This window comes from Corvus kubaryi, unplaced genomic scaffold, assembly GCF_017639235.1.
Source record: "Corvus kubaryi isolate FWS band 111438036 unplaced genomic scaffold, C.kubaryi_AGA036_p1.0 37398, whole genome shotgun sequence".
NCBI lineage: Eukaryota > Metazoa > Chordata > Aves > Passeriformes > Corvidae > Corvus > Corvus kubaryi.
Window position 1 is genome coordinate 16,146,428 of NW_024581137.1, and position 27,988 is coordinate 16,174,415.

The 27,988-nt window shown below is 39.1% G+C and overlaps 1 protein-coding gene across 2 annotated transcripts in view; it reads right to left on the reverse strand.

The window, feature by feature from the left end:
• The window catches only part of ATP2C1 (ATPase secretory pathway Ca2+ transporting 1), a 62,485-nt gene extending 45,346 nt beyond the window's left edge, over positions 1-17,139 (reverse strand). The window contains exon 1 of one of the 2 annotated variants that reach the window (XM_042044111.1): positions 17,023-17,139. In XM_042044111.1, coding sequence (XP_041900045.1) covers positions 17,023-17,130 — 108 coding nt within the window. In that variant the 5' untranslated portion in view covers positions 17,131-17,139. Of the gene's footprint in view, positions 1-15,631; positions 15,718-17,022 lie in introns of those variants that run through there. The other variant, XM_042044110.1, reaches the window with a different exon arrangement.
• Positions 17,140-27,988: the final 10,849 nt, after the last annotated feature.

Here is a 27,988-nt window from a genome sequence, read left to right on the forward strand (position 1 = left end):
CCTCCCTTGATGGCAGCCTATTCCAATGCCTGATCATTCTAAAAGTGATTTTTTTTTCCCCTAATAATGGGAATCTCCCCCGTGCCATCTTAAGGCCTTAGGTAGCTCCTCTTAGAGTTACAGTACAGTCAGTCTAGGCTGGTAGCCCTGGTTGGTTGTGCACCACCGCATTATCATATTCTTGTAAATGTTAGCAGAAAAAAAAAATCGACTCAGTGCAAAATCTTAAACACATCAGGTAACTACTTTTAAAGGTAGGTTTTAGCTACCAATCATGAAACCACCAACCCTAATAACTAGTTGAATTCTGGGGGGAAAAAAATGCTTTATCAACTCAATTATGCTTATCTAGACACCAAAGGAATATTATTCGAAACTACTGTTGTGATGCTGAGCTCTTCATCTGGGGAAGTTTTTAAGTAAAAGTAACTTCCACTGAGATGATTAATTTTAATTTATGATGTACACTACTAGTAAGAACAAAATGCCTTTCAACTTTCAAGGTCAAAATCTAATGAAGATGTGCTAATTGTAGGCTTTACATCCCGTTTCTAAAGGAACAGTGACAACATGGTCTGAAAAAAGCACTTGCATTGACATCTCATGATTAACAACCTGTCACTTTGGCTTTGTTTTTCTTAAGCAGCAGAAGAAACCAAACTCAGTCTTTGTCAGTTCATAAGCAGCATTTAACAGAACTGAATTTTAACATTTCAAATAAATCTCACAACTCATAATAGCATGCCTCTTGAAGCTAAAGAGCATCCTTGCTTCTTTTGAAGCTCTTGAAGATAATTTTGAGTGCTAATGTAATATAGATTTGTCAATATATTTTGAGAGGTAAAGAAGAGTTAGAAGTGCTGCCCTAAAGTAAAGGCTCCAGATATTTGCATTCAGGAAATTAAGATGACAACAGACAGGTTAATAGTTTGAGATTACCTAGTACATAATTTCTGACCTGTCCCATAAAGTTAACATGTTACTTGAGGGTCTCCATGGTTACTCTGTGAAGTATCCCACTACAAGTGGCAGTGACTCTCTTCCAAGACAGCACTTCTGTTAACTTGTATGTAAGGCAAACTAAGAACCATTCCAAGATACTCATGACATGCTCACAGTTATAATGCCACAATTTCAACACAAAACTGATGCACCCAACAAGAAAAACATTTAGTTACTTTGTTAAAACAGGCAGCTCTTGCTTTCAATATCATATGTTATCATTAAATATTAAAAACTTAGGTAAATGTTTCAGGAAGGAAAAAACCAAGGCCTGTAGGTCCTAATACTGTTTGCATCCACGACATGTTTCGACTTCTTTACATCGTGAAAAGTTTTGGGGAGAAGGTTGGGAGTTCCTGAACATTACTGAGCTTGTTCACAATTGAGACCTAAATATCTGTGACAAAGTCTGCATACTAAGAAACTAAGAACTGTGTTCACGTATCTCACAAGAAGAGAAGTCAAAAGCAAGTCCTACTCTACAGCAACACCTAAAAAAGTTTCATCTTTGAGGCTTAATCTCTTTCACACTATGTACATCTGCCAATATTACAGCCTGTGATGGTGCCAGGCAGCTGGAAAGCATCTCTTCAGCATTATACAAGGACTATATCCATCCTTGAAAATTATATTACAGTTTCTGCCATATTCCACACCTGCAAACAGTGGCTGTTTAATAGACAATGCTCAAAGTATTTTATTTACAACTGCTGCTAAATATTGTTTCTTCAAAAATCCCATCCTTAATGTGAGCTTGATACACAAGAGGATTAGGACAGCCTTAATATCTTCAGGAAGCCTCATTAAAGTGTGTGGCAAAGGCATTATTTGGCAAACCAAAGCACATTATTAAAATATGATTGCAGAGATAAGTCTGAAATTTAAAAAAAGGCTTTGCTTACAGTAACCTGTTGTAGCCAGTTGTACTCACAAATTACAATAATATTTGTTTTACTTCTTTTAATCTTGAAAAAAAATCTTGCAATAAAATTTTCCTCTGAATTTCCAATGAGCAAACATGTCTAGCACAAACAGAATAATTCCAGTGAAAATACATATACAAACCAGAAAAAGATACAAAAACAGTCCTTAAATGTCACAGTTAGGAATCTCTTTAAAAAAAACAGTACTTGAAAGGATATGCAATACTGATAGGTTTTGGGGGGAAAAAAGACTGAACAGTGGTGGTTGATAGCTCAGCATTTTCTCTTTCTAGTTCACAGTCTGGAAAATACTTCATAAAAGCAAGCAAACCTTCTGGAAAATGTTTTGCATTCAGGAGAGTGAAGTTTCAGGAGCATACAATGGCAACTTAAGCAGCCCCCTGCCCCAGGCGTTCTCCTTCTCTTGCTGTGTTGCCAGGTTTCAGTGCCACACAGCACCACCTTAGCATTCTGCATCAACAAAAAAGAGTTCCTGCTGCCCAACCACCACCACACCACCACTCCATCCCCTCCCTGTCCTTTTCCCCACAGAATTCTCATCATTTACCTCCTATCAATGGCCAAGTCAGACTTTGCCTTCTGTGAAGGGCTGTCAGCAGCAGGCAGCCACTAGATTATTTCAGACCCACAACCACAAACTGACCCACAGCTAAGTTCATGTGGGAACTGATTCATGTCTGGAATAACCCAGCACATCAGTGAATACAGACTTCTCTAATTAAATCAGAAGTGGTTGTTCTGGCACAGCCAAGGTGCTGGAACAGGTATGGGGTGCATGAATAGGCACTGCTGCTTTCAGTACTCTTTATGGTCCCTTAGGCTTTTAGGGCTAAGAAATTGGTTGTCTATGTTTTGTTTACATGTTGGTTTTTTTAATAGGCAGCTGTAAAAAAACATACATAGCTTCTGTGTGCTGAATCTAGAAGCAACCCAAAAGGCTGTTCTTAGCTGTTTTTCTATTTCTTCAGAACAATTAAAGGCCTCTGGGAAGCTTGGAAAAATTAAAAAGTAGTAAATACATTAAATTCCAGGAAGTGCCATCAATCAGTTGGAAGCAAAGAAGGGAGAATTCAGTCTAATGGCATTAAACAGATAGGCTTTAACCTGCAGCTTGTTTATATGCAAGCTGAACTTCAGGTTTGGTTTAGTCTTTGGGATCTCAATCAATTCATCTTCATCTCAATAGCTCCCTTGTGCTACAGCACTACCAAAACAGTAAAATGTGTTTTAAACATAACAAGGATACCTATAACTGCATTGTTCACAGATTAGAGACTTATTACACAGAATCCTGTTGAAGTCACTTTTCAGACCATAACAGCCCTTGAAATACTTGTTGCTCTGAGCAAGTGAGCTTCCAGATCCTTTTAAAGTATCCTTTTATAGTATCCTTCTGAAGATGCATTTGTTTAGAGTCTGTCAGTGTTGAGTGTTACTGAAATCTATTACAAATTTTGTTAATCTCATGAGAATTTATTTATACATTATAACAAGAGACATTTTTCTGATAGTACTTTAATAAGGACAAAGCTTTCTATGGCGCTTCAGTTTGGGTCAGAAAGGGTTCATATATGTTCCTTCTGTCAAAACAGGTTTCTCCACTGCTCGCTTGCTTTGCTTTAGGTATAATTCAAACAGCCCTCAATACACTGAGCATAAATTAGCTTTCATGGTAGAAAATAATTGGCTTCTGGTAAGATGGATTTCCATTTGATTTAATCTCATTTTTTGTTGTCTTTCATCTGGAAGTCAAAAAGTCACCAGTGCTTTTACAGTCCTCTACAGAGTACTTATATGACTGGAGTGGGGACAGGGGAGGAATGACACTGGACCTTCTAATTTACACACTTTAAATGACACATCATTTGTAAAGCCTGTGTTGCAAATTTCATCTCCACATCCTTTCCATCCATGCTGTTCAACAGCAGATAGAAGCAGATAGAAGCAATCACCTCATCTCCAAATAGAATTCTCCAGAGGAAAACCCAAGGCAATTCCAGCTAAAGTTCAGATGTTTGTGAGTGTGTGTATGTATGTATAAAAACAGTTCAAGTTTAAAAGAAGAAAAATGATACCGTTTTCCCAAAGGAAATAAGTGCTCATTTAATTTTATAATTCTGAGCATGTTAAGACGTAAGAAACATAACTACATTTTCAAATTACCTTAACTCAGCCCTGTCTTGACACTGTGCAATTATGCTAATTAAAGAACTTTGGTTTGTGGTAGTCTTAAATTTTGTTTCACTGATTTTCAAACCACTTGAATTTAACCCTGTCATCCCATCCCTAAGTAGCATCCCTACCAATATCATACATTCAGAGAAGGGGTGCAGCACCACAGCAGTTTAAATTGACATAAAATCAGGCTTCTGTGATTGCCTTTTTGCTTGTGCCAAGTTCTGTATGGCCCTGACACTCTCCTCTCTTAGTAACCCAGCTCAGGAGGACTGATCTAGCCAGGAAGAAAGCCTACCTCAAAAAAGGCTCTACTGCTGAACTCCCAGAACTAGTGCAGGAAGGCAGTGTGGAACAGTCACAGGACTAAAACCTTTTATCAGTTTGAACTGTTGTGAATGTATACTCAGAGCATTCAAGAAAATCAGGTTTAATCTATCCTTCAGGGAAAGACTAAATTAATTCACTTTTCTGACCATAGCTCTCAATTTATCTCAAACCTGCATTAAATCTTCCATACTTTTCTTCTCTCATACCTTCCTTCTCATCCACATATTCAATACTCACCTGCTATTTCTTCCTTCAGCTGCACCATTCTGAAATAGTTAAAAATATTGTACTAGTTTGAAAACAAACCAGTGGGAGGCACTAAGTCAGAATAACAATTTAATGGAAATTAAAGAAAAGGGGAAAAAAAAGGTAAAAGAAAACACTGTCAAACTGACAGAGTCAAGGTACAACCTGACACCCTGTTAGGCAGGGTGGTGGTAGCAGTCTGGTAGAATGGTGGCTGCAGTCCTCTGAAGCGGTGATCCTGTAGTAAAACAGTCTGCTCTTCCTCAGGAAGTCCAATGGTGGCTGTGTAGCTCCTGTCCTCTGGAAATCCAGTGGGAAGCCGGTGTCTCTGGTGTTCAGCCTCAGATTATATCCACGATGGGATGCTTGGTTCCTCCCTCTGGGCGGAGCATCTCACAATGGGGTAACGAGTCATGAGGCCAAGTGTTGATTAGGCTCATTAACAGGAGAATAGTCCGGAGGGAGTTATCTCTGAGTCAGGCGGCAGGACAATGATGGGCAATTAACAGAAAGATAGTCTGGGGGGAGGAGGCAAGGAAACACTGCCCCACCTGGTTTCAACGGCTCCTGAGGATGGTAATAGAATACACTGCAACCCAGGACAAATATTAGTTGTGCATTTTCCAGAGAGGTTTCCCTTCCCTTTATTTAAGACACACAGAGCTCTTCAGCTGTTTCTGTTTTACCCTCAGTGACTGTTTTCAAAGCTGACTGCTCCAGTAAAAGTTTCACTACTAATGTGGAAGCTCTCTCAAGTGCCTCTATCCTATTTACTGGAGGCTTCACATTTCCAGAGACATTTTGTGAAGTAAAGATCTAGTTTCACATTGCCTGTTAAAGACAGCCAAGAAACATGTGCTCTATAATTGGAATATGCGGTGAAGCAAGCTACTATTGGAAGTCTTGGCTGAGGCAGGCAAAATGCCTTTGTTAGGATGTCTGCTACAGGACAAAGGCTCCACTCCTCTGCATTGCCAGCTGCAGCTACCATCCTGTTGTGGTCTGAATACAGCAGAAGGTGGAAAACTCTTCCCTAGTAAATGTTTATGTCTTTCTGAAGGAGTACTGCAATTTATTACATGGCAAAGAAGGCACCCCATTTACTTGTAAATTATTTCAGTTACATTATAGCAAGATGTCTGTGGTGGAGAATAAAGACATTTTGACAATGAAACTATAAACAGCTAAAAGAAACCAGAAACAGCAAAGTACTTTCATTTGAGTTGATTCAAGGCTAATGTGCCAAGAATTTCAGGAATGCTGCATATATTACAGACAAGTAAGCTTGCCAAGTCTCTCTTGGAAATTCTTCCCCAGGACCATGGGTGAGAGCAAAACAGGGTAAAGGTAATACTCAGTAAGGAGCTGGCAGTTAATAAACAGATGTTTACTTAGTTACAGCATTTCAGCTTCTGGCAAGAATAAGATGATTTGTTTGATAACACACTTAAGCATAATATGATGGGCTGTGAAATTTTATTCAGACTCAGAGCCAAAGAATGTTATCAAGTGAAAGCATGTGGCAGCTTTTCAGGTTGGGAGGAATTTGTTACAAACTTTTGTTTTATGGGAGAGCCCATATACCTTTTTATTTTCAGTATTAATAAAACTTGTATGTAAATGGAAGTCAAATATACAGAGGATATTTTCCTCCCTCATGTCTTAAAAAGAGTGGTCTGAGGTCACATTTTTAAAGCTGGTAAAGGTTACTGATAAAAGCAATTAATGTAGTGTGCTTCTATTACAACTATGTGCTCTATCATAAAGACCCCTAACTTTAAGATAGGCCCAGCTGGTTAATTGAAAGACTAAATATGTATTCAGATGCTTTCTTTCTTCTTCAAAGTCAACAAAAAGGCTGCAGGGGGAGGAATAAAAACTACACGCACAGGTTATGTAACATTTAGAAACTTAGTAAAATACCCAAATTTAACAAGGTTATTCTGACCTCATCCCCTATCCAGCTACACAAGCTTGTGCTGGGACGAAGTGGAGGTGGGAACAAGTGTTCAGGAGTGTTTCCATACCACTGCTAATCAATATCAAACTTCAGCACTAGGGAATTAAAAAGCAAACACACGCTTCACAGAAGGCTCCTGTCTGCCTTGAAAAGAGGTGCTAAAATATTACCCAGCAACATCACCATCTTTAGTAGCCTAACTCTAAATAATAGATTACGTATTCAGTCCATGCATCACCAAAGGTTGCATACAGCCCCAGCTGAAAGTGACAGGAGTGGATATGGGAGGGACAAACCCTACAGCTATATTATATAAATTGGGAGAGTATATTCTAGCAGGCTGTCGCAATGGGAAGGTTAAAAGGGCCCTGAGGTGTGCCTCGGTCTCCCAATAATTCAGCAGCTAACATCAGCTGCGTTCTGTGCATCTGCAACAAGCCAAGAAGCACCAGAGGAGGGTTTAATTTAAAAAGAGTCAAAACTCGTATCGTAGGCCCTCCTCCCCACCCTCAGGCTAGTGGGGACATTCAGTACAATTCAGCATGACAACTGCCTATCCAGAAGGAAGAATAAAATAACCCATTTCTCATTCAGGAAAAAAATTTGGCAGTTCCCATTCCATCTTTGAGGGCCTCCAGCCTAATCCAGATCTGTTGAGGAGTTGTGAGGATACAACTCTATAAATAGAGTACAGAAACTGGTAGTGATAAATAGCAAAAATCTTGTTTCCTATTTGAAGTTCAGCTTAAAGTAAATTTTAACCCTGAATTTCCTATATACTATTTTAAAACTTGACCAGAATGTTTTGACATCTAATGAGAGACATGATTTCTATCCTATATCTTTCATATGTCATACAATATATTTAAGGTCAGAAGATTATCTTAAGTTGTATTAAGATACTGTTATGAGAACATACTTATCACATCACATGAAATATATTGTACATTTTATATTTCTATTATTCCTATTATAGCTATGATTTACTTAATCATAAACCTGTTTATCATTAGTTTACCTATTATTAGGTTATGTCAAATAATATATCTATCCAGCCATATATCTATGACTTACTTAATATGCTGAAATAGAAACATACCAAGATGTAAATGTCTCTGATTCATCAGTCGTTCACCTGTGGAAAATCATCCATCCAGGGAAAAAACAAAACAAAACAATCATTGGAAGCATTGTAGTAGCAACGTGGATTAATCAGAAATTGCTTATGTGTGTATGCATTGAGAACCAAAATCTTGATTTTGCTTCCCTTGAAGTTGCAAAACAGGACTCCTGGATTATGTTCTTCAGTAGATACAGATTTCAGTAAACCAGGTGATTTTAAGAATTCATCTTCCATATCTCCCACAATTTTCACTCCCAATTGTTTTCTCTTTTTCAAAAGTTGATCTTTGGTTTTTAATGGCCTCACATCTTCAACATTTATGTACAGTGTGATGCTGTTTTTCACTTCCAGGGACAGATTATAAAGGATGCAGAATAAACTAACCTTAGTGTTGCAGTTTTTCCTGTTTATATATTCTGTTTTATCCTAAACCATAGCCTCACTGTGACATCTAAAGAGAGAGAACTAGGTTTGAATAAATTAAGCTTTGCAGCAATTAAGCTGTTACATCCTACAGAGTGTAATCAAGATACTGCTCCTAGGGTCAAAGCATAAAGAATGCAGAACTGTAGCAGAGAAACTGAAAATCGGTGAAGAAAAATAAAGTCCATTTTCAGACTTGCCAAAACCTCTAAAACAGCATTTCCTTTTGCAGTTTGTGGCAAAAGGAATACCACCATTTGCCCCACCAAGCCCTAGGCCACCTAAAGAAGTACATCCACACTGAAGAAAAAAACAAGTGACTTCATTTTTGCATCTCTGCACACAATGGCTTCTGATCCCAATGGGAACTTCTTAGCAAATATTTTCTGATGAGTCTCAGATTTATTGCAGGTATGCAAGCTTCACAAGCACTTCTCTTTAAACAGAACTCTTTTCTTTTTTTGATATATTTAAATGATTTTGAAGCAGCTTAGTCATTGGCGACAGCAATTCCAAGCAATCTTTTAAATAGCTGTGGCATGACATCCTGTCCTTCCATGTGAAATTAGCCCTGCTCAAACACAGAGCTCTTTGCAGCACTGTAACTGAAGGAGCAGCTACACGAAATTTGGTCAGGTTTAAAAGTTTCTAGCAGCAAGGCCAGCACTTCTGAGTCCTAGATATAGGATGGCTGCAAATATTTTTTTATTTTAGCCCTCAATGAAAATGCCATGTGTTACTATGAAAGACAGCCACTATTATTAAGACTGCTTTTACTAATTCAGGTTCCCCACTTTGTCTTCAGGGCTGGGCTTAGGCTGTAGCTGCCTAAAACTTACTTCCTGTGGATGCAAAGCAAGTACCATAGAGAGGCTTGACATGGCAAGAATGCCAGAGGAAGGTTACAACCCAAAGCCTAATGCCTGTAACACTGCTGTGTTTAAGCTTTTGTAGTTCCTGGGCTTTAATATTGTATTGTTTGATATCGTGGAACGGTGCCATTATATCAAAGAAGTTTGCCTGTGCTGAAAAAGGCTTCTAATCCTTTTAGTTGCATAGAAAATCTGGAAAGCATGAACCTCAAAACTTGAATAGAAAGGCCAAATGAAATTTCTCTGAAAAGAAATCAAAATTTGAAAGGCTAAATCATTTTTGTAATTGTTGCAATTGACAGTCCTGGAATTTCAAACATTCAAAAGCATTTTCACCTAGCCCTTTTTAATGCCTCTTGAGCAGTTTCAGCTCTGACTATTTTTAAAATATGGTAAAAAACTAGCGCTGCTGTGTTTCTGTCTAATTTCCTGGGGAGAAATGTAAATAAATACATGTGTTACTGAGCGCACATGAGCACAGTACCTCTTAACTGTGGGGCAGGTTCGGTACATCTGATGGTGCAAGAAGCTGATTTGACAGGGCACAGCTGAGGAAATTCAGTTAAGAAAACAGAAATCAGGCATCTGTTTTGTTTGACTGTCTCAGAACTTTAAATGCTCCCTAAGCTTTGTTGGGTTCCTTGTCTTTCCATGACATTAGAAATGCTAACATGAAGGCTCCAAAAAGTAAAACTAATCCATCTGTATCTGGCAGACATATTCTTATATGAAAAAGAGAGGAAACAGGAGAATAAGACAGATTTTTTTTTTTTAGTTACAAATAATTTGTTTCATTTGTACTCAAATAAAGCTTCAGTAATTGAATATATCTTAGTTCTCGAATCTTTTCTCTTGGCGTTAATCCTTGACATACTTGTGTTTACATGTACTGTTCTACCAGTTATTTAAATAAAGCTGTAAAAGTTGAGCTTAAGGATTAAAGAGAGAATAAGCTTTCTACTGCACAGCCTATTCTGTTAAGGTTTTTGTTTCACTGGATTTGAGAAGTGGCAGTCTACCTGCCGCACTCCCCTCCCTTCCCCAGCAACGGCTGTCAGCAACAACCATTCATTCATGATACTGCCTAAGTGAAGAACTGTAGAAACACAGAATTGTTTGGGTTGGAAGGGACCTTAAACATCATCTTGTTCCAACTTCCCTGGGCAGGGACACCTTTCACTGGACCAGGTTGCTCAGGGCCCCATCCAACTTGGCCACATCTGATTGATGCAATATCTATGTCACAAAAATGCCTAAATTAAAAACAGTATTTCAGGAAATGTAATACAATTTAAAATGTCAATGATGTAAGATTTCTTCAGAAGATCATATCAAACTTAGACTCCAAAAATAGGTAAGCATTGACCATATAGATTAATACATTTTCAACATATTAAAATAAGAATTTGAATAAACCATTAGGCAAGAGCTGCCACAGTCCATCAGCAGCTAGATAAGTTCTATGATTTCTGTTTGGAAAACAGCTCCTTTTTGCTTTTGTGAAAAAGGCAGAAGCTCAGTGCCTTAGAATTAGGATCCTTGCTTAGCCTAGTGGTTTCTCCAAGTGGTTTGTATTAGTTGCTGGCTTCTTATGGCAACACCAAAACCTGCTCATCTTAAAAAGTGTCTATATAGATAGACATCACATATGCTTGAAAACTTGTCTAGTCATGTCTGATAAAAAGCAGTGGAGACCCAGCCTGTGGTTGAAATATAAGATGGTAATTCAACACAGAGGTTTATCTGAAGAGGCAAAACATTCAAGCTTTGATGCCACTGATCATAATTCAAGCAGAAATTCTACTTTGGGTAAAAAAACAAGAACCTGCAAATCCTTGGAAAACTTCATACAGTCCTGACAGGAATTTCTATATGACTACAGGAGGAAGTCTAGTGCAAAGACAAATCAGACCACATGGGGATTTGTTCTGATGCAGTCTCTCAAATGTTGATCTAAATGAGCTTAGGAGAAGCTAATGTGACAAAGAAGATACCTGATCTACCCATCTCTATCAGAAGACCTAGAGTTTTCCAAATGATTTTGTGAACTGTAAGGAACAGTTAAATCATAGTAATTGTTTTGACACAATGGATTTAAGCATAAAATATTAAACAACATAATATCCATCAGCCCCAGAGAATCAAAATGTTTTAGATTCTGGACATACAGCATCCCAGGGATACACAGCACTCAGAGCTTTTTATGCTTCAGAACACGAATAAGAGAAATGAGGGAAAAATTTTCATTAGAAAAATGAGTCAAGTCTCTGTTTAACCACAAAAATCAGAGTGCCTTAGTCATTCAAAGCAAGCAGCATTTTCAAAGTGTCATCTCAAATTTAACATATACATTAGTTTTTGCATACCAAAAAATAAAAATACCACTGTTATTAAGCAAACTTAACTAGACATGATAAAGCCATTACAATGAACTTTTCATTAATAGCTATACAGATTTCTTAGCTGTCCTAGTAGAGAAGTACTATGTCATCTGTAATACCCATATATTTCATAGATAACTTACGCTGTAAACCTGAGGCACCTACACTTGTATCTTGAGATACAGAAACCTTTAGAAAAGCAAAACAAAGCCAGAGTTCCTCTCTCTTTTCTTTCTTGTTTTTTTGTAAGCTAGTAGTAGCACTTGAACTATCACAGCCATAATACAAGCATTATCACTGTTACAACACTAGCAACCACAGATCCCATCTCTCCAGAGAGAGACGTCTCTTCACACTAAGAGACAGCATCACTTCCAGCTAGAGGTTAACCTCTGTGCAATGGGAGGTATTCATCTCAGAGCAGAGATGAAGTGCCAGCTATTTCAGCAAAAGCTGCCAGATCTTTTACTGGATAAAGTCATGTCCCGTTCAGACCCTTTAGCTGCATCCACAGTATCTCATCTCCAGGCCAACTAACTAGATGTCTGAAGTCTTTCCCACTTGGAAAAGCTGATTCTTGCAAAAGTCCCAGATTGTCACCTGAAATGTGTACTTAAAATGCCTGTAGTCCTGTAATTTCAAAAACTGTGTGTCAAACATATGTCCAATTCAGTTACATTAATGTTGCTTGGTGTACAACAACTGCATTTACGGACAAAGTTGAACAGTGAAAATTTGATTCAACTAATGTAGATTTTAAAGCTGTAAGGAATTATTTCTTCATTTCAGTCTGACTGTATATGTAACAGAGAACTTCCACCTGTAAACTGTGCACAAGGACTATAACCTCTATTTCATCTGTATAAAGTGTTTTATAAGCACTTCTAACCACAATTTCAGAGTATGGACTGACAACAGATAAATTGTTCTAGATGTTAAATACAGATTGAAAGGTGGTACCTTATATCCTATTTGCATGCAACCTGTGAGCTTTTTTCTCCTTGACTAAAAACCCATCCTTTGTGAACACTGTCTTCCTCAAAGATAGTGTTAATTCCTCAATTACTTTGAGATAAGACCTTGACTTGAACATAGTTGCCATTTTTGAGGAAAGCAAAAGATAAGGCAAAAGAACAATGCACTAAACAAGCAAGCATCTGATACTCTCTGTTAGGAGAACATCCTCACAAGAGGATCTGTATTCTGTTCCTACTCAGACCTTAGAAGGACCTACAAATCGTGCCCATCACAGTTAGAACAGAGATTTGAAGGAAACACAGCTTACTGCAACTCGGCATAGATGCTATTATCCAATTCAATTCTCAATTCAATCACTGCTTTCTAAATTAATTTGATTAGTGAACTTGAGGAAGACAAATATGTTTTAATGGCAATAGCTCTCTCATGAATAGGGGAGTGTCCTGCCTGGTCTCCAGCAGGCTGGTGTCCTCTGGTTGACTGACTTGTAAACTGACTGAGCTTCAGCAATCAACCACTACCAGGGATACGAGTCAAGGATGTTCTCAGTTATGTTCTCCAGGACAGGCTTTGGGAATTATTCTTTTGAATATTTGAGAGGTGCAAGCGCTGATGGGAGCTTTTCCAGTGCACAAAGTACTGCTGATTGTTCTCCCCTGCGTGATCTCTTTGATGTAATGCTGCTCTTAAAGGCAGTTTTAATAGGATGCTTCCCCTCTTACCAACCAGCCTCATTTTCATTAAGTGTGGGTGTTTCACATCTTTGAGACTCTCTATCCATGAGTTCTGCAGTTACTGGGGGAAAGGGACAGATACAGCTCACTTCCTTCAGAAAAGAGGCTAAAAAGGGTTCTGCCAAAGCAGCTCTTTTAATTGTTAAAGACACATACTCTCAATGCCAAGCACAATGTACAAATCACTCTGTGCTGCCTCAGTTCAGAACTCCCAAAGCTCACTTGGCGGTTTCCCTAAAGGACAAAGCCTCATCAGTTAATTTTCCTGCATAGAACTTCATTGATGGCATCACTCTTATGCATGAACTATTAGCTAGAGAAATTATTTTAGCATTCATCTTTTTGGCTGGTGTGTAGCTGAGCAATAATTCTAAAGCAGCATTGGCTGGAAAGGATGTAAGAAATGTCTGTTTACTGCTGGGATTCAGGAGGAAAGATGGTGGTTTCTCATCATAAAATGATGGTCCCTCCATTTGCTTTAGCATTGGTCACATGCTCTTTGGAAACTGATTGTGAATGAAAAAAGCATCCTGTAATTTCTTCCATGAAAAGATTTTATCTGAGTCCAGCTGGAATTTTCAACAGGAAGTCTAAGTTTTATGGCCATGTTTTGGAAAGAGGTAACCTTACAATACTCTTGAAAAGTAATTTCCTCAAATGTTAATGAGATATACTCTAACTAGCAACAAAGGCAAAAGAAAATCATTTCTTGCTTTGCCAAATGAATTGAAAAATGACTTCAAGGAAAGGAGATAATCCTGCCAGCATAAACACCATTAAATAAGCCACATACATGCCTTCTATTGTTTTTTATCTAAGCAGAGAGGCCTCTTAAACATATTGAAACAATAGGCCTCTTATGTTTGACAAGAAAATAAGTGGCATGTTTCATTTCCTACTCAGACTGAATTAATATTGAAAACCTCATACATTCCAAGAATTTAATCATAATCATTTTAATGGAAAAATTCAATGTATAGAATTAGGTAAGAATTACTCTTAAAAAAAATACATATCCCCCTAAGAAATAGCTATAGAGGTCTAGATAAAAGCCTTATTTAGCCAGAATTACCTCCTAAACTCAACTATGCTGTTAAAATGTCACTTGCTCTCAAAGAAACTCCACCATGTAGTCACAAAACACATTTTCATACCATTTCTATAAGACTTGTTAAAAAGCTTTCAGATTTCTGTGCTTTAAAACATTCAAGTTTGAATTAAAAATAAGGAAAAAATCTCAAAGATCAAAAATAATTCCATTATTGGATCATACTGATACTCCCTGAAGTCCAAGCTCCTGGACCTTCAGTAAGGAATGATTCCAGAAGGTGATCCAAGAAAGGAAACATTTAATACACTGCCAGTGTTGAAATAGTCTTCTTAAACCATATTGTATACCTGAAGTGACCAAATTTATCCTTCTTAGTATAAGTCTGGATGTTCTTATCTGTACACATGTCCTTCTTATAATCTGTTTATATCTTGGACTTCATGAAAATCTGTGGTAATTTCCAGAATCTGTTGTTTCTGAACAATAAACTACAGCTTTAGTTTTTACTGAAATATTTGATGTCTAATGTTCTTACTGATGATCAGTTTCTAAGCAACTGGTAAACAGGATTTTTTACTTGTCAGTTTCCAGAGGAAATTGCAACTCATTAAAGTGAGCTTGCAAAGCTAACCTCAGATTGTAGCCATTACACTTATTTTAATGTTGTATTTCATTTCTAATGTTTGATCAGAGAACAAGTCTCCAAGGATGCATAACTTTTCTGGAACATCACAGTGAACAGCAGTTCTTCAACAAGCCTCATTACATTCAGTGCACAATATCAAGCAATGTAAAGACAATGAATAGTAGCACCACATTCAGTTCATTTTATATTGATAAAGCTTTGTGTCTTGGGACTAACATGCTAATAACGACATCAATGCTTGTTTTGATTAAATGGATTTCTTCCAGCAGTGGAAGCAGCAGTGCCAGAAGTATATTGCACTAAAGATATTCACATCCTTGTGCAAGCAGAATGATTAAATTTAGCATCAAGTTACAGGTTGCTCTCTAATTCAATCTCTAATTCTCTCATTCAACTCCACCAATGAATGTTTAAGTTACAACTGGCCTGTGCATCCTCTGAAGTTCAGCTGTCAGGACAAATCTTGAACAACTCAAAAGTTATTAGCCAACTAGCCCTGCAGCATCCTTTGCTTGTGATTTTTGCCTCTGTGACTGGACAAGCATCACTATGTGCATCAGACAAAATCTATCAGAACAGAACATGACAATAGCATAGTTAGCATGTGCTAAGCTCTCTGTGGCTTTAATTTAATGCCCACTGAGATCAGTAAAGGGTGAATAGGGAAAAAACAACAAAAACCCTCGAAGAAAAAAGCATTTATCTACTGACAACATCTATTAAAAGACATTCAGTCAGTATTAAGCAAACCATCCCAAAGACTTACCCCGCTAAATAAAAGAATGTGATCCTCAGAAATAAAGAGCTTATTTTCAACACCATGCAGGGCAGCTTCCAGAGCAAAACTGCACTCTGTGTTTGGAGAGTCAAAGCAGCAAGTGTTACTATGTGGTATCAGCCCTGCCAACATCTGACAAACCCAAGGAGAATGAACACAATGTTTCTTTAAGCATGTAGTGCTTGAGCTGTTAGCCATTGTAAAAACATTAGGAGCAAGAAAAAGAAAATAATGAACATTACTGTACCAAAACAGGAAAAGCAGATTTCCCTCCCACCCACCCCCCACCAGTTACAGCCCTGGTACTTTTTTTTCCAAAATATATCATGGCAAAGGTATGTGTCTTTCTTTGCCTGATGACCTCTGATTTGGCGAAGTATGCTATTCAGCACCATTTAGCGCAGAGAGAACATATAAGTTTAACTGTTTCAAAGGAATGCAGAATTTCAGCTCTTTTTATAGAGTTCTTCTGAATGCTCATCACACAGCTTAATATCCGGGACATATTGGATGAAAAGGAACAGTAACTCATCAGAGATGGCCTCATTCCAGACTCACCCCTTCTCCCTCCGCCCATGCTAAACAGCTTCCATTTCCCTGTGAAACAGCAACAGCCTCAGATTACAATTCAGATCTCCTAAGGATATTCATGTTGCATTTAAGTCAAGAAATCATGATCTATCAAAACATTTAAGAAATCAGGTTACAAGCACTACTGCCAAGAATGCAACATTTTATTTAACACAGATTTACGTGACACAGGGCCCAAGTACTGACCAGTGCCTACACCTGACCTCAGAAGAATGGAAACCTCTTAGCAAAGGTAAAGCCCTTATAGAACAGAGAACAGCACAGCATAAAGCTCATGGCTAAGAGAAGAGTTAAAAGAGGGAAAGTCTGGTTTATTTTATATACCTATTTAGGAATTAATTTTGTCAAATATACCCACCTTAGCATAGCAAGCAGATTCAAGACTATCTTGAATATAAGGAAGTTTAACCATTATTTTACCCAGCTAGTATGGAGATGAGTGGTTCAAGATGAGCTGGAATTACACTGAAAAGAACTCATGACAGCAGTGAAATATGGACTTCTGTGATCCTCAAGAGGCAGGCAATGACTACTTAAGGCTTCATGGTCTCAGACCCCAATCACTTTAATTGTCCAGTAATTTCCTCAGAATCAAAAATTATTTGTTCTCAGAGCAAATTGTTTCAAATTCATAGTGCTGTCATAAAATCCTAAATAGCACCATTACTCACAGTTACTGACATTTAAAAAGCAGTGCAGCTAAACTTCTGATCCTCCCCTTTAAGATATAGCTAGGTCACTCCCCAAGGTTACAAATTAAGTTGTTGGGTTTTTTAATTTGCTTTTACCTTTTCTTGAATCCTCTTGGCTTTCACTGTCGATACAAGTTTCCAAACTGCATGAATAGGAAGCTTTATAAAACAGGAGAAGACAGACTTATGCAGCAGATTATCCATAATTTAGGCAATTTCTCTTACTTCTTTCCTGTCTGGAGTTCTGAATGCATGTTTTCTGCCTCTTCCCAAAGACTAGTAGTCCTCGACTGTTGCACAATCCTTTTCTGCAGAGCAACTGGTGAAAATCAAAACATCAGATGCAGAGCCTCCAACAAATGACTAGTGTTAAAGTGCCACAAGGGCAGTGCAAACTGCAAGAACTGAGGGGCAGTCCTACCAAATGCAAATCATTTCCCTGGCAGCCTGCTCGAACAGCTCTACTTCGGGTGAGAACGTTCTGCTGCAAAAATCAAATAAGAGTAACTAGGTCCTGATTTTTCCTACCCCTCCTAATGCCTAATGCCTCTTCAAGCTTGTTCAGCTGCAGTAAAGAGGCTAGGGAACTGCTGCTTCCAGCACATTCACCCCTCCTCCTCAAGCTGTATTTCACCGACTGCACTGTCTGGTTTCACTTTTGTTTCACACACAATCCTGTTATGTGGATTTCAGTCAGATTAATGCTTTCTTTCATTCCCCACTTTCTAAACTGGAACTGCAAGGCACCAGTTACAGAGCCTAACAGTGCAAGCTCAGATAAAGCTTAGCTTGCAGCTGGGGGCTTTGCCTTGAATCTTACCTGCAAACTCATTTCCTTTCGAGTCATTACATTTGTCTTTATGACCCCTTCTCTACTTTGCACCTTTGATCAGCAGACAAGTATTTGTCTGCTTTTGTAGTGGATGGAAAAAGCAGAAAAGCACATTTCCAACGATTATCATCCTAAGTTCTTGAGTTTCAGAGTTATGGAAGTTCGGGTGGATGTCTCTCTTTTGTTGTGGCTGACATTTTATGTAGAAAAGTCACAGGGCTGGGTTCTTATTACAGTGAAGCAATTTAGTCCTCGCTATAACTCCCCAGCTACTAACTGCAAGTTTTTTAAGTCTTTCCCAAGGTGTGTTTCTGTGTGTAATAAATTATTTTAAGGTCACTCCCAACCCAGGCCATTCTATAATTCTATTATTTAGATCTTGGCTAATACTACAGAATTTATCCTGAAACTATTAAATACAGCTGCTAAAGACTAACCAGGCAGAGAATGTTATGTGCCTCCTGTGCATCAACATTTGTGGGAGGCAAAAGAAATAATTTCTTTACCTTGTCAGCACAGTTTGTAGAAAGTGATCCACATGGTAGGGAAATAAAATTGCTTTGCAGGACTCTTCTCCCACTCCTCCTTTCTAGGTCTCACAGCTACAAAAAAAAAAAAAAAAATCTTTCAATGGATTCAGGAAAGAATCCAAGACAGATTTACATATTTGTTTTCAGTGTTAACTCATCCCACACTACTTGCACATATCCCTCCCTTCAGGTTTGCTGCTTGACACAGGCAACCATTCTGACATTTCATGCTTGGAAATGTGCCTTCAACAAATCCTTTTTGTGTTCCTAAATGACTGTTTTGCTGCTTATACTTCAGCCCATCTGCTTGGATGGCACCAGGCCTGCTTACAAGGTGATCTTCCTGTCTCACTTCCTATCGAGAGAGATGCCAGCCAATTTTGGGCTCTCGGCACAATACCTCTCCTGCCCTCACTTTGGTACAAAGCCCTGCTGAGTCAGAAACACTGCTCCTGTGCTTTATAAAATTTGTTGGCACTTGTGTGGCTCTGACCACCTGAGCAGCAGAGGAAGAAAACTGGAGTTGTCAGCACTGTAAATTGCCAAGTACACTCGCTACTGTGAAGCCGGGCGGAATGTTACAAAGATCAGTGACACATCGTAGCATGGGAATTTTAATTGCTCTGCAAAGCCAGGATCACCACAAGCAGAAGGACAAGAATAGTAAAACCAAAAACTCAAGCCACAGGCATAAAAGAGTCAAATAGGGGAAAACACTGTGCTCCACCTTGCTGTAGTGGTTGCTTTAAAATGACATATATTAGGACGTATATTTTCTTTGTATAACCTCAGACTTTTACCTAAAATCACAGTGTTATGGTTTATGCCATTCACTGCAAAATCATACCAGGTTGAAAATGCTTCTTTGCAAAGTTGTGAAGTGCATGACCAAGCTCTTTCAGAAGAATGAAGCACCCTTGGCTTGTTTCAGCTTAGCCAAACAACAGTGTTTCAGCAGGCACTTGTACACTCACCCCCTTCTATGCTGCATATGGGTGCTTAGGGAGCACAAAGGGAGACATCTGCAGTAATCCAGATGGATGGAACCTCAGAAGTGTAGGACAACACCACCTGGTTGCGCCATACCTTGGCAAATATCAGAATTCTACATTTCCTTGATTAGCACCTAAATTCTTTATTGAAAAAGAGACAAAGATTTCTTAATTAGGAAATACTTGCATTGTCAAGAGTAAGTCAGTGGTACATATCACAAATGTTCTCCCTCCTTCCACCCGCTTTAAGAAAAGCAGTAACAAGCCAAAGAAAGCAATGACAAGCTTTCAACATACAATATCAGCTGTCAGAATGTTTTAGTTTAGGGGTTTTAGTGAAAAAGTCTCCTTTCTCTGGTGTAAAATAATGTGACAAAATCTCCAAACATGCGTTCTGACACCTGAAAGAACAGTTTCTTGTTGTACCCTGTGTTTTTATCAAAGAAATCCCCTCACTTCTCATGCCATATATTTAAAAGAAAACGAAAGAAATTTAAACATTTTGACTCTACCTAGGAATGAATCAAATTTATACTAAACTAATGATACGTAATGTGCTCAGAAAACAGCAAACGACAGAGACTAAACTCCTCAGCTCTGGCCTGGCAACTATCCAGTATCAACAGGAATAGCACTAACCTATTTGTTCAACTAATTTCTGGGCTATCAGTCAAGGTGAATTGAACATCTCCAACACAGCACTTCGACAACACCTGCCCTGTATTATAAGCTTCTCTAGTGACAGTAATAAAATATATCACTAGCAGCCAAAATCCACAAACAACATCCAGATCCAGTGTAAAAGTAGCAAATAATTCTCTTTTCATTGAGTGAAAAAAACCCACACCAAAACAGAGATATATATGCATCTACATAGGTGTATGTGTACAACTATATAGATGCAGGTACCACATACATATACACACAATGTCCCCACCCTGAAAACACATTTAAGGAGCTGATCAACAAACATAGACTTTGTCCTACTCAGTGCAAGCTGCTGGCAGCAGGACAGGCAACGATGTGTAATTCTTGCTCATTGTGAGCTGTTTAATTGTCTTCTCCTACCATCTTGGCATCTCAACCAGAGACCTTCACATTCTAAAGCCTTTCATTGCAAACTTCCTCTATCCCGAGGAAGCCATGGCATTTGGGTCCTTGAAGCATATCCTATATGCATAAAGCAAGTATTGCATTTTGGTTTTGTGTACTGTCAGAATGAGAATTTGCTTCTTCCCCCATCTCCCCCCACCTCATTGCTTTGATAAATAATAGTAACTCCAGCAGAGCTGTTAGTCCAACATTTTCAACTAATCTAATTTTCTGTATTTTTGAGAAGGATTTATTAGTTCAATTCTAGTTAAAACTTGATCCAATTCCTTTTTTTTTTTTTATTTTGAATGATGCAAACTCTATCTTTGATATGCATCACTAATTTAGATTTTCTAGGATTATAGTGCTTCAATTTTAGTTCCATGTCCAGTCACAGTATCCCTAGTCCAAAAAAGACATGATTGTACTGGAGCATGTCCAGAAAAGAGCCATTAAGATAATTAAGGGACTGGAACATCTATTATGGGAGGAGAAACTGAGAGAGCTGGGACTGTTTAGTCAGGAGAAGGGCAGGCTCAGGGGGATCTTCTTCATATGCATAAACACCTGAGAGGCTGAAATGAAGGCAGAGGAGCCTGACTTCTCAGCAGTGCCCTGTGAAAGGGCTGGAGGAAATGGGCAGGAACTGAAAAGCAGAAAGTTCCACCTAAGTATAATTACTTGTTTATTAAACACTGTTATAGCGATGAAGCATTGAAACCTGCTGCTAAAAGGGTTGTGGCGTCTTCAACTTTGGACATGTTCAAAGCCTTGCAATCAGTCCTGAGCAGTCTGCTCTTTCTGACTTTGCTTTGAGCATGGTATTGTACTACATGATCTCCAAGGAGTCCCTTCCAACCTCAGCTATTCTATAATTCTGTGCAATTATAAGCTATTACTATAAAAAACCCCTAAGGATAAGCAAATGGCATCATTAATTCTGCGTAAAAGTAAGTGCTTTTTAAAGAAAGAAGATAAGCTTAAAGAAATGTCACCAGTAAACTGATTCCCAAATATATAGATTCATTGCTGGTGCAGTGCCAAAATATAATATTTCATTTCATTGCAAGAAAATTTGCCTGAGTTTCCAGAATGCTTCTCAAACATAATACAGCACTCTTGTGTAGAGGCATTCCCACAGACATCAAACAACTACATACACTACAAGTCTGGTTGCCAATAGCTTACTTGAAACTGTTGGACCAGATAACTGGTCCATAATTCCTCCTAGATGCTGAAGTATTTTCAGACTTTTTTCTACCTCTCCCAAACATGCATGAAGCAGTTTGCTTCCCCCTTTTCTTCCTTATTTCCCAAGAATACAAAGTCATGGGGACCAACTGGCTGCAATGGTACTTCTGCTTTGCCAGGGCTTCAATCTAGATGATGTCACTCTTAGAGAAGAGGGACCCCAGGTGTGAAATAAGGCTCAAAAGCCAGCACTCATTTCTCAAAACTTCTTCCCTTGGATACACTATTCATGTTCAGACAATTTACCCTGCCCAGTCAGATGATATTGTCAAATATTCAGTTTTGCAGGAACAGGAAAGAACAGGTTGATAAGATGGTAGACAGAGGCTGAGACGTCTACGCTTGTGTCCTGCTGCGTTTTCCTCGACCAAAGCGGTTTCCTCCCATTGCACTGTACCAAGTAAAGGAATGCATCAGAAGTCAATGGATCATATGCAGAGTGTGTGATCAGGTGTCACAATGCTGAGAGGTCGGCTGCCAGTGGAACACACTGTGCTCACGTGCCTCTCAGAGGCTGTGTGCACAGATTTATCAGCCCAGCATTGCTTTCAGAAACTTAATTCCTTTACCATCCAACCTGGAGTTCACAATCAAAGGGTTAATTTCACATGGATAACAGGTTGAAGATTTACACCCATTTTGCCACACTAGGAACACAGAAGAGATATTCTTATGGCCACTGTCCTACAAACGACCTGCCTTTTACTCTCTGTACAGCCAGGAAAGCTATTTGTCTTTTTAAAGCTCCACAGTATTGGGATTTGGGCCCCATTTGTTACCCACTCTCTTAGTTCTTTGTGTTAATGAGCTCTAATCAGCAGCCTTCCATTTTATAAAGTGTCACCCTCTAGTGCATTGTTTAAATTTATCTAAATTAAAATCTCACCCTATTTAAAATTTGCCTCTTGCTCTAAAATCTCTTGATCAATCATTCTGTAGCTTCAGTCTAACCTCTACAAATTTGATCAATGCGTGCTTCATTTTGTCTTCCAGATTGTTTAATAGAAACCTTAATTAGTGCTTTCATTAATTAATACCAGACCCAATACTGATTCAGAGATATCCCATTTGATAGCTCCCTCACCACAGGTGTTTCATTGTTAATTACCCTGACATTGTAGCCCAGGCAATTCTGTATTCACATTACAGGTTTATGAAGCCAAGAAGAGCTTTTTTCCTACAGAATTCTTCCTGAAAGAGCTTCCCACACATAGCAACAAGAAGCCATGGTAGAGTTAGATAACAGAAATCCACTGTGTTTTCACTTGTCTACTAAACACATAATATACTGCAGCTTATTAACTTAGTCTGAACAAAAAAGTTCAACTAATTATTCACATATGTCTCAAAGGAGCACAAAAACCTCTTCTCCACTGCACTGATGGACTGTGGGTTAGTTTTAGGGCGCTTGATGGAGCAGTGGGGCTAGAAAGGCTGGGCTGAAGTTCACTGCTTGTGAATCTGGCAGCCAGCTGAGCTTTTTCACACATCTGTCATCCAAGGTTCAACTCATTACGTCACCACAGTCTCATCTGTCTAGCACAGTTCATCTTCCTATAGCATTGTTGCACTATACTCAAGTTTGCCTTCAAACACAGGAAAGTAGCCCATCCAAAAACCCACTCAGCTCCTAGCCAGCAGAAAATGCCTGAAGGGTGGAAGAAGGGGGCTTTTACTCGTTAGTTTTCCTTTTTTCAGACACACAACTCTTTCAGCTCCAAAGAGGACTCATCTGAAGAGTTTCCATATCTTACTCAGAAGAGCCCTAAGCAAAAGTACTTTCACTGGAGGTTTGCTTAAGGTGGAGAACACTTACACTACAGTCCAGGTCCTAAACGAGTGCACTTATTTAAGGCATGGTCAGAGACACACAAGGTCCGATTCCTGAGAAAACCCTCCCTTATTCAAGTACAAGTTTTACAGAAATTGCATTGTGGACACCAAGGACTAGATACGCAGGTGTACTTAGGCATACAAGACTCATACTTGCTAGGAGCCCCGTAAGAGACTGGAGGAAAACAGGAAAGTCTTTCTCAAACTGATTCCAGCAATTCACCTTCAAACACTTAGCATTAGCTTTTCAGAATATTCCCCTCATAAGACTAGTGAAAGATAACATGGAAATCCAATATGCGTTCTGCCAGACTTGGCATACATCTTTCTCCTTGAAATTAAGGAGTCTCTTCACTAAAGTGGAAGTAGCCCCTTCTAGCAATTTAACTTTACTCCTCAAACTTGTTGAACAATTTATTCTCCTATATTTTCTTATGGCTTCATACCTATGCAAAACATTTTCTTTCTAAATGTAACTATCATTCTCAAGATAATTCAACAGTTGAGAAATAAAAATAACTAACCTTTTTTCACCATCTTCTCATGGTCTATAACTCTCTTCCTTTTCCAAGGCCCTTCCAAATGTTCCCCTAGGAACATTTCTCTTATATGAGTACTACACACCACAGAGGAAAGGAAAAGAACTGCAATACTGGCTTTTATCATGGCTCACCTTAGGTTCCCTTCCTCTCACTTGAAGAGACCTAGCCTAGTATATGATTTAAGGAGAGTACTGCTAGGTAATTCTAGATTTTTTTTGTTGTTGTTCTTGTCTCTGTGAAGATCTCATATTTGAGGCATGTGAGTTAAGCAAGCAAGGAGAGGAGATGGTGTGAGTGCATGAAATGTGCCTTACCCTACAGTGGAGAATGTGAATCCTGCCACTGACAGGGTGTAAAGGATCTAATTGAAAGCATATATGTCATTTGAAAGCTGGTGGAGAGTATAGACAAATTGCTGAGCACCTGAAACTCCACGTGCAATTAATAATTCTGCTGCTTATCATCTTCTGAAAAAAACCCATACCCTGCTTTATAAGAGATTCCATTTTAAAATATCTGTCTCTCAGGGCAGTTCATTTATCTATTGATCAGATTAAAAGAAGAATGTGTTGGAAACCTACATACAACTAAAAGGAAGAATCAGCATGATAGTTTAGAATAAAAGCTTGCCCAACAGGCTCTGAATTTCATGTTGCGAAACTGGCAAACATGACTTGAAGAATGGTATTTGAAAGTAAAAAGACATTCAGAAAATGGATTCTGAAAAATTATGTCTGGTTTAGACTTTATCTGTTTATATATCAAAGGACACTCTTCCTAGTAGCTACATGTCAATCTCTTCTTTCTGCCTTGTACACACTCCAAAAATTATTTTAGGATTGAATTATCTGTCAGTTTTGGATAGCCTGGATCTCTAGTGCAGAGATATACAGTCACTTTAAAGCCATCAAGAAGAAGCTATTGCTCACATTATGCACAGATGATCAAAAAAGTGTGCCTAGAGAATAAGAGAGGGCTGTATTTTTTTCTGTTTTACAAACTAAGGATGTGTCTAACTGAGAGCACCCATAGCCAGATTTATCATCATCTCACTAAAACCAGCTGCAGGAATGCAAAGACACGAGACAGACAATGGTCATGAATAGTCCTACAAAAGCTTTTATATGAAGGACTGAAAAGATGCAAACTGTTTAGAGTTGGCAGGAGATAGACACAGGGAAATGAAAGTGCGGAAGAACAAGATACAGCACATCTGAAACACAGGAAGGAAGTCTGGTTTTTAAATAGATTTTCTTTTGAATAAAATAGGAAGCGATTAAAATGTGGAATTTTTTTTTCTGCATGCCATCTCAGAGGTCAAATGTTACTGAGATTCAAAGGAAGATTGAACAAGTAAGTGTATAATAGGAACATTCATTAGGAAGGGTGCAGGCTGGGATATCAAACTGTATGCTTCAGGGCAAAGATCCCTCATCTAAGGAATTAGAAACCAGACTTTTATAAGCAGTTATCCTGGCAGGCAGGGTAACAATTGTTAATTCATTTATAATGCCTTTGACCTAAAACACAACGGGAGGATATAGATGCAAAAAGGAAATAGAAACAGAATTAGTAAACATACAAATGAATCAACACGTAGTGACTTAGAAAGAAAATCCCCAACTTACTCCTTCGAAGAAGGAAAGGGATGAAACATCAGTTGATCAGCCAGAGAGAAACAACGTGAGGTTCTGAGGTTAGGCCCAATGAGGTGGAACTGTGAAAAGGCAGGAAAAGTGCTCCAAATGTGTGAGTAAAAGAGCATCACAGTTATAGAGAGGGTGAAACAGAGATGTGACTTACTGAAGAAAGGAATAAACGGATTTTTTATTAAAACAAAAATTACGGTGAATCAAATCACAGAGCAGATGCAATATTAAATGTTTAAAAGTTTTGTTAATATAAGTTGATGGTTTACCAGGGAGGAAATTTGTCTAAATGATTTGCTATATGTATTTTCTCCTCCTGAGCCTGAACATGGTTCAATTCTAGCAGAGGCAGAAGGTAACACAGAAATGATCATTCCCCAACAGACTGAAACTTGTTGACAGGAAAGGGTGATGAAACCTGAATTACGTGTTTTGTGCACAGAAATGATAATTTGTCAAGGCTGTTTGACACTGGCTTCCTCTGCCAGTGAATTCTCAAAGAAGGAAGGCAGGAAGAGAAAACCTGTAACCGATTTTCTGTCTCATGGGGCAAATTAGATGAACAGATTCCAGTTGCAGAGTCTGCTGTGTTACTAACTTCTCTCAACTCTGAACACTGCATATGTTGATACACAACCTGTTGGTAGCTGAGTGATCTTCATTATCCTAGCTTATGACTACAAGGGAGCCATAAGCCATGTTTCAGCCCAGGCCATTTTATTATCTTTGTCTGTTTGAAGTCAAAAGGACCCTCTGACAAACTTCTAGAAACCCCAGGCAAAACATGTCTGAGTCACTTTACAATTATTACTGAAGTTTGTTGAGCAGCCATGCCCATAAATACCCTTAACCTTTGTGCTTAGCATGGCAACCTTCAACTTTATAAATTCTTGTAAGAGAATCTCTGTAAAGATGTAACCGAATTATAAGATCATGGTGCTGTATTATCAAGCATATAACTGTCAGACCTATTACTTTTTCTCCCAGTGTGGGGGACCACATGTGCTAGATTCACTTGACAAAAGGCAAGCAGCTAGGGAGTGGGGTGTGTGACTGCTGAAGGGTATGCCTGTGCCTCACAGCTAAAGGTGCATAAAACCAGAGGTCAACAAAACACCAACCTTTCATCACCTGCAATGGATCACAGACTGGGTCAACAACCTGGTCATGGCACCCCAGAGTGGGTTACTGGTGTGGCACAGCAATGGAGTGAGCTCTCAGGGTAAGAGGTGGGTAGCTGTGAGCCACGGAGGATCTGTGAGCTGGGAGGGCATGGCCCCACCAGCCAGTGCTCATCCCACTGGCCTCATGGAGGGAGCAGGGCAGGCTGGAAGGGGATAGCCAGGCACAGCAAGTCCGTGGGTGATGAGGTAGCTCTGGGGTTAGGCTGGGAAGCCAATTCATGGGTCAGGGGCAGTCCATCAGAAGGGTCCACAGCCAAGCATGGGCATGACCATGATGCAGCTGCAATGTAGGCTGGTTGGGACCCAAGGAGCCAGAGCCTGAGTTTAAAACCAGATCCTGGGTGAATAGCAGGTGAGGAGAGACCTCACTGAGTCCTACCAACCAGCAGCACTGAGTCCCTAAGACCAGCAGCTCTGTCACAGGGCACTAGAGTGGCCCTGAGCCCTGGCAGCCAAACCCCCATCAGGGGTAGAGGGTGCCCTCAGGGCCCTCACATGAGTTGAGAGACTGTCCTCACACATTTCTGCCAAACAGAAGGAGTATTGTTGCCTTCTTATACCACAAGTTACAGTTCTGGGGGTTCTCTTTGCAGGTCTCACTGTTTGCCTGAAGTGGTTCACAAGAGCAGCCGCACCGAGTCGGAGGATGTGTCCCCTGGGACCTGCTTCCTGCAAGAGCTTTTAGCAGATGCACACACAACTGACTTGAGAGCAGAGCAGGAACACAGCATTGCTTCCCCCACGTACTTTCGTCAGCTTCCAGCAATCTCCAGGTCATGGAGATCCTGCATCAGGAGGGGTCTCTTTAGGTGTGTGTAGTGGTTTGGCCAGATTAATTATTTGTGCATGAATTTCTCTAATTCCTCTAAGAGTCCATAAAAACTGCTGGTGCCTGTAGCATCCTGTAGCAATGAGCTCCCCTTCTTATCATTCCTCTGCTGTCGAATTCCTTTATGAATCACTCTAAAAAGCAGAAACTATAAATTTCTGTAGCTAAATTACTGCTGAATTCTTACTGGTAACTGAGAACAGACCTTGATCTGGGGTAGGTCTAGAAGTATCAGTTGCTTTGAATGATTTGATACTACTGTGCTCACATGCAAATATAAAATTTGGGGCTTAGAGATATTAGGAAAACTACTCTTGGGAAAAAATGA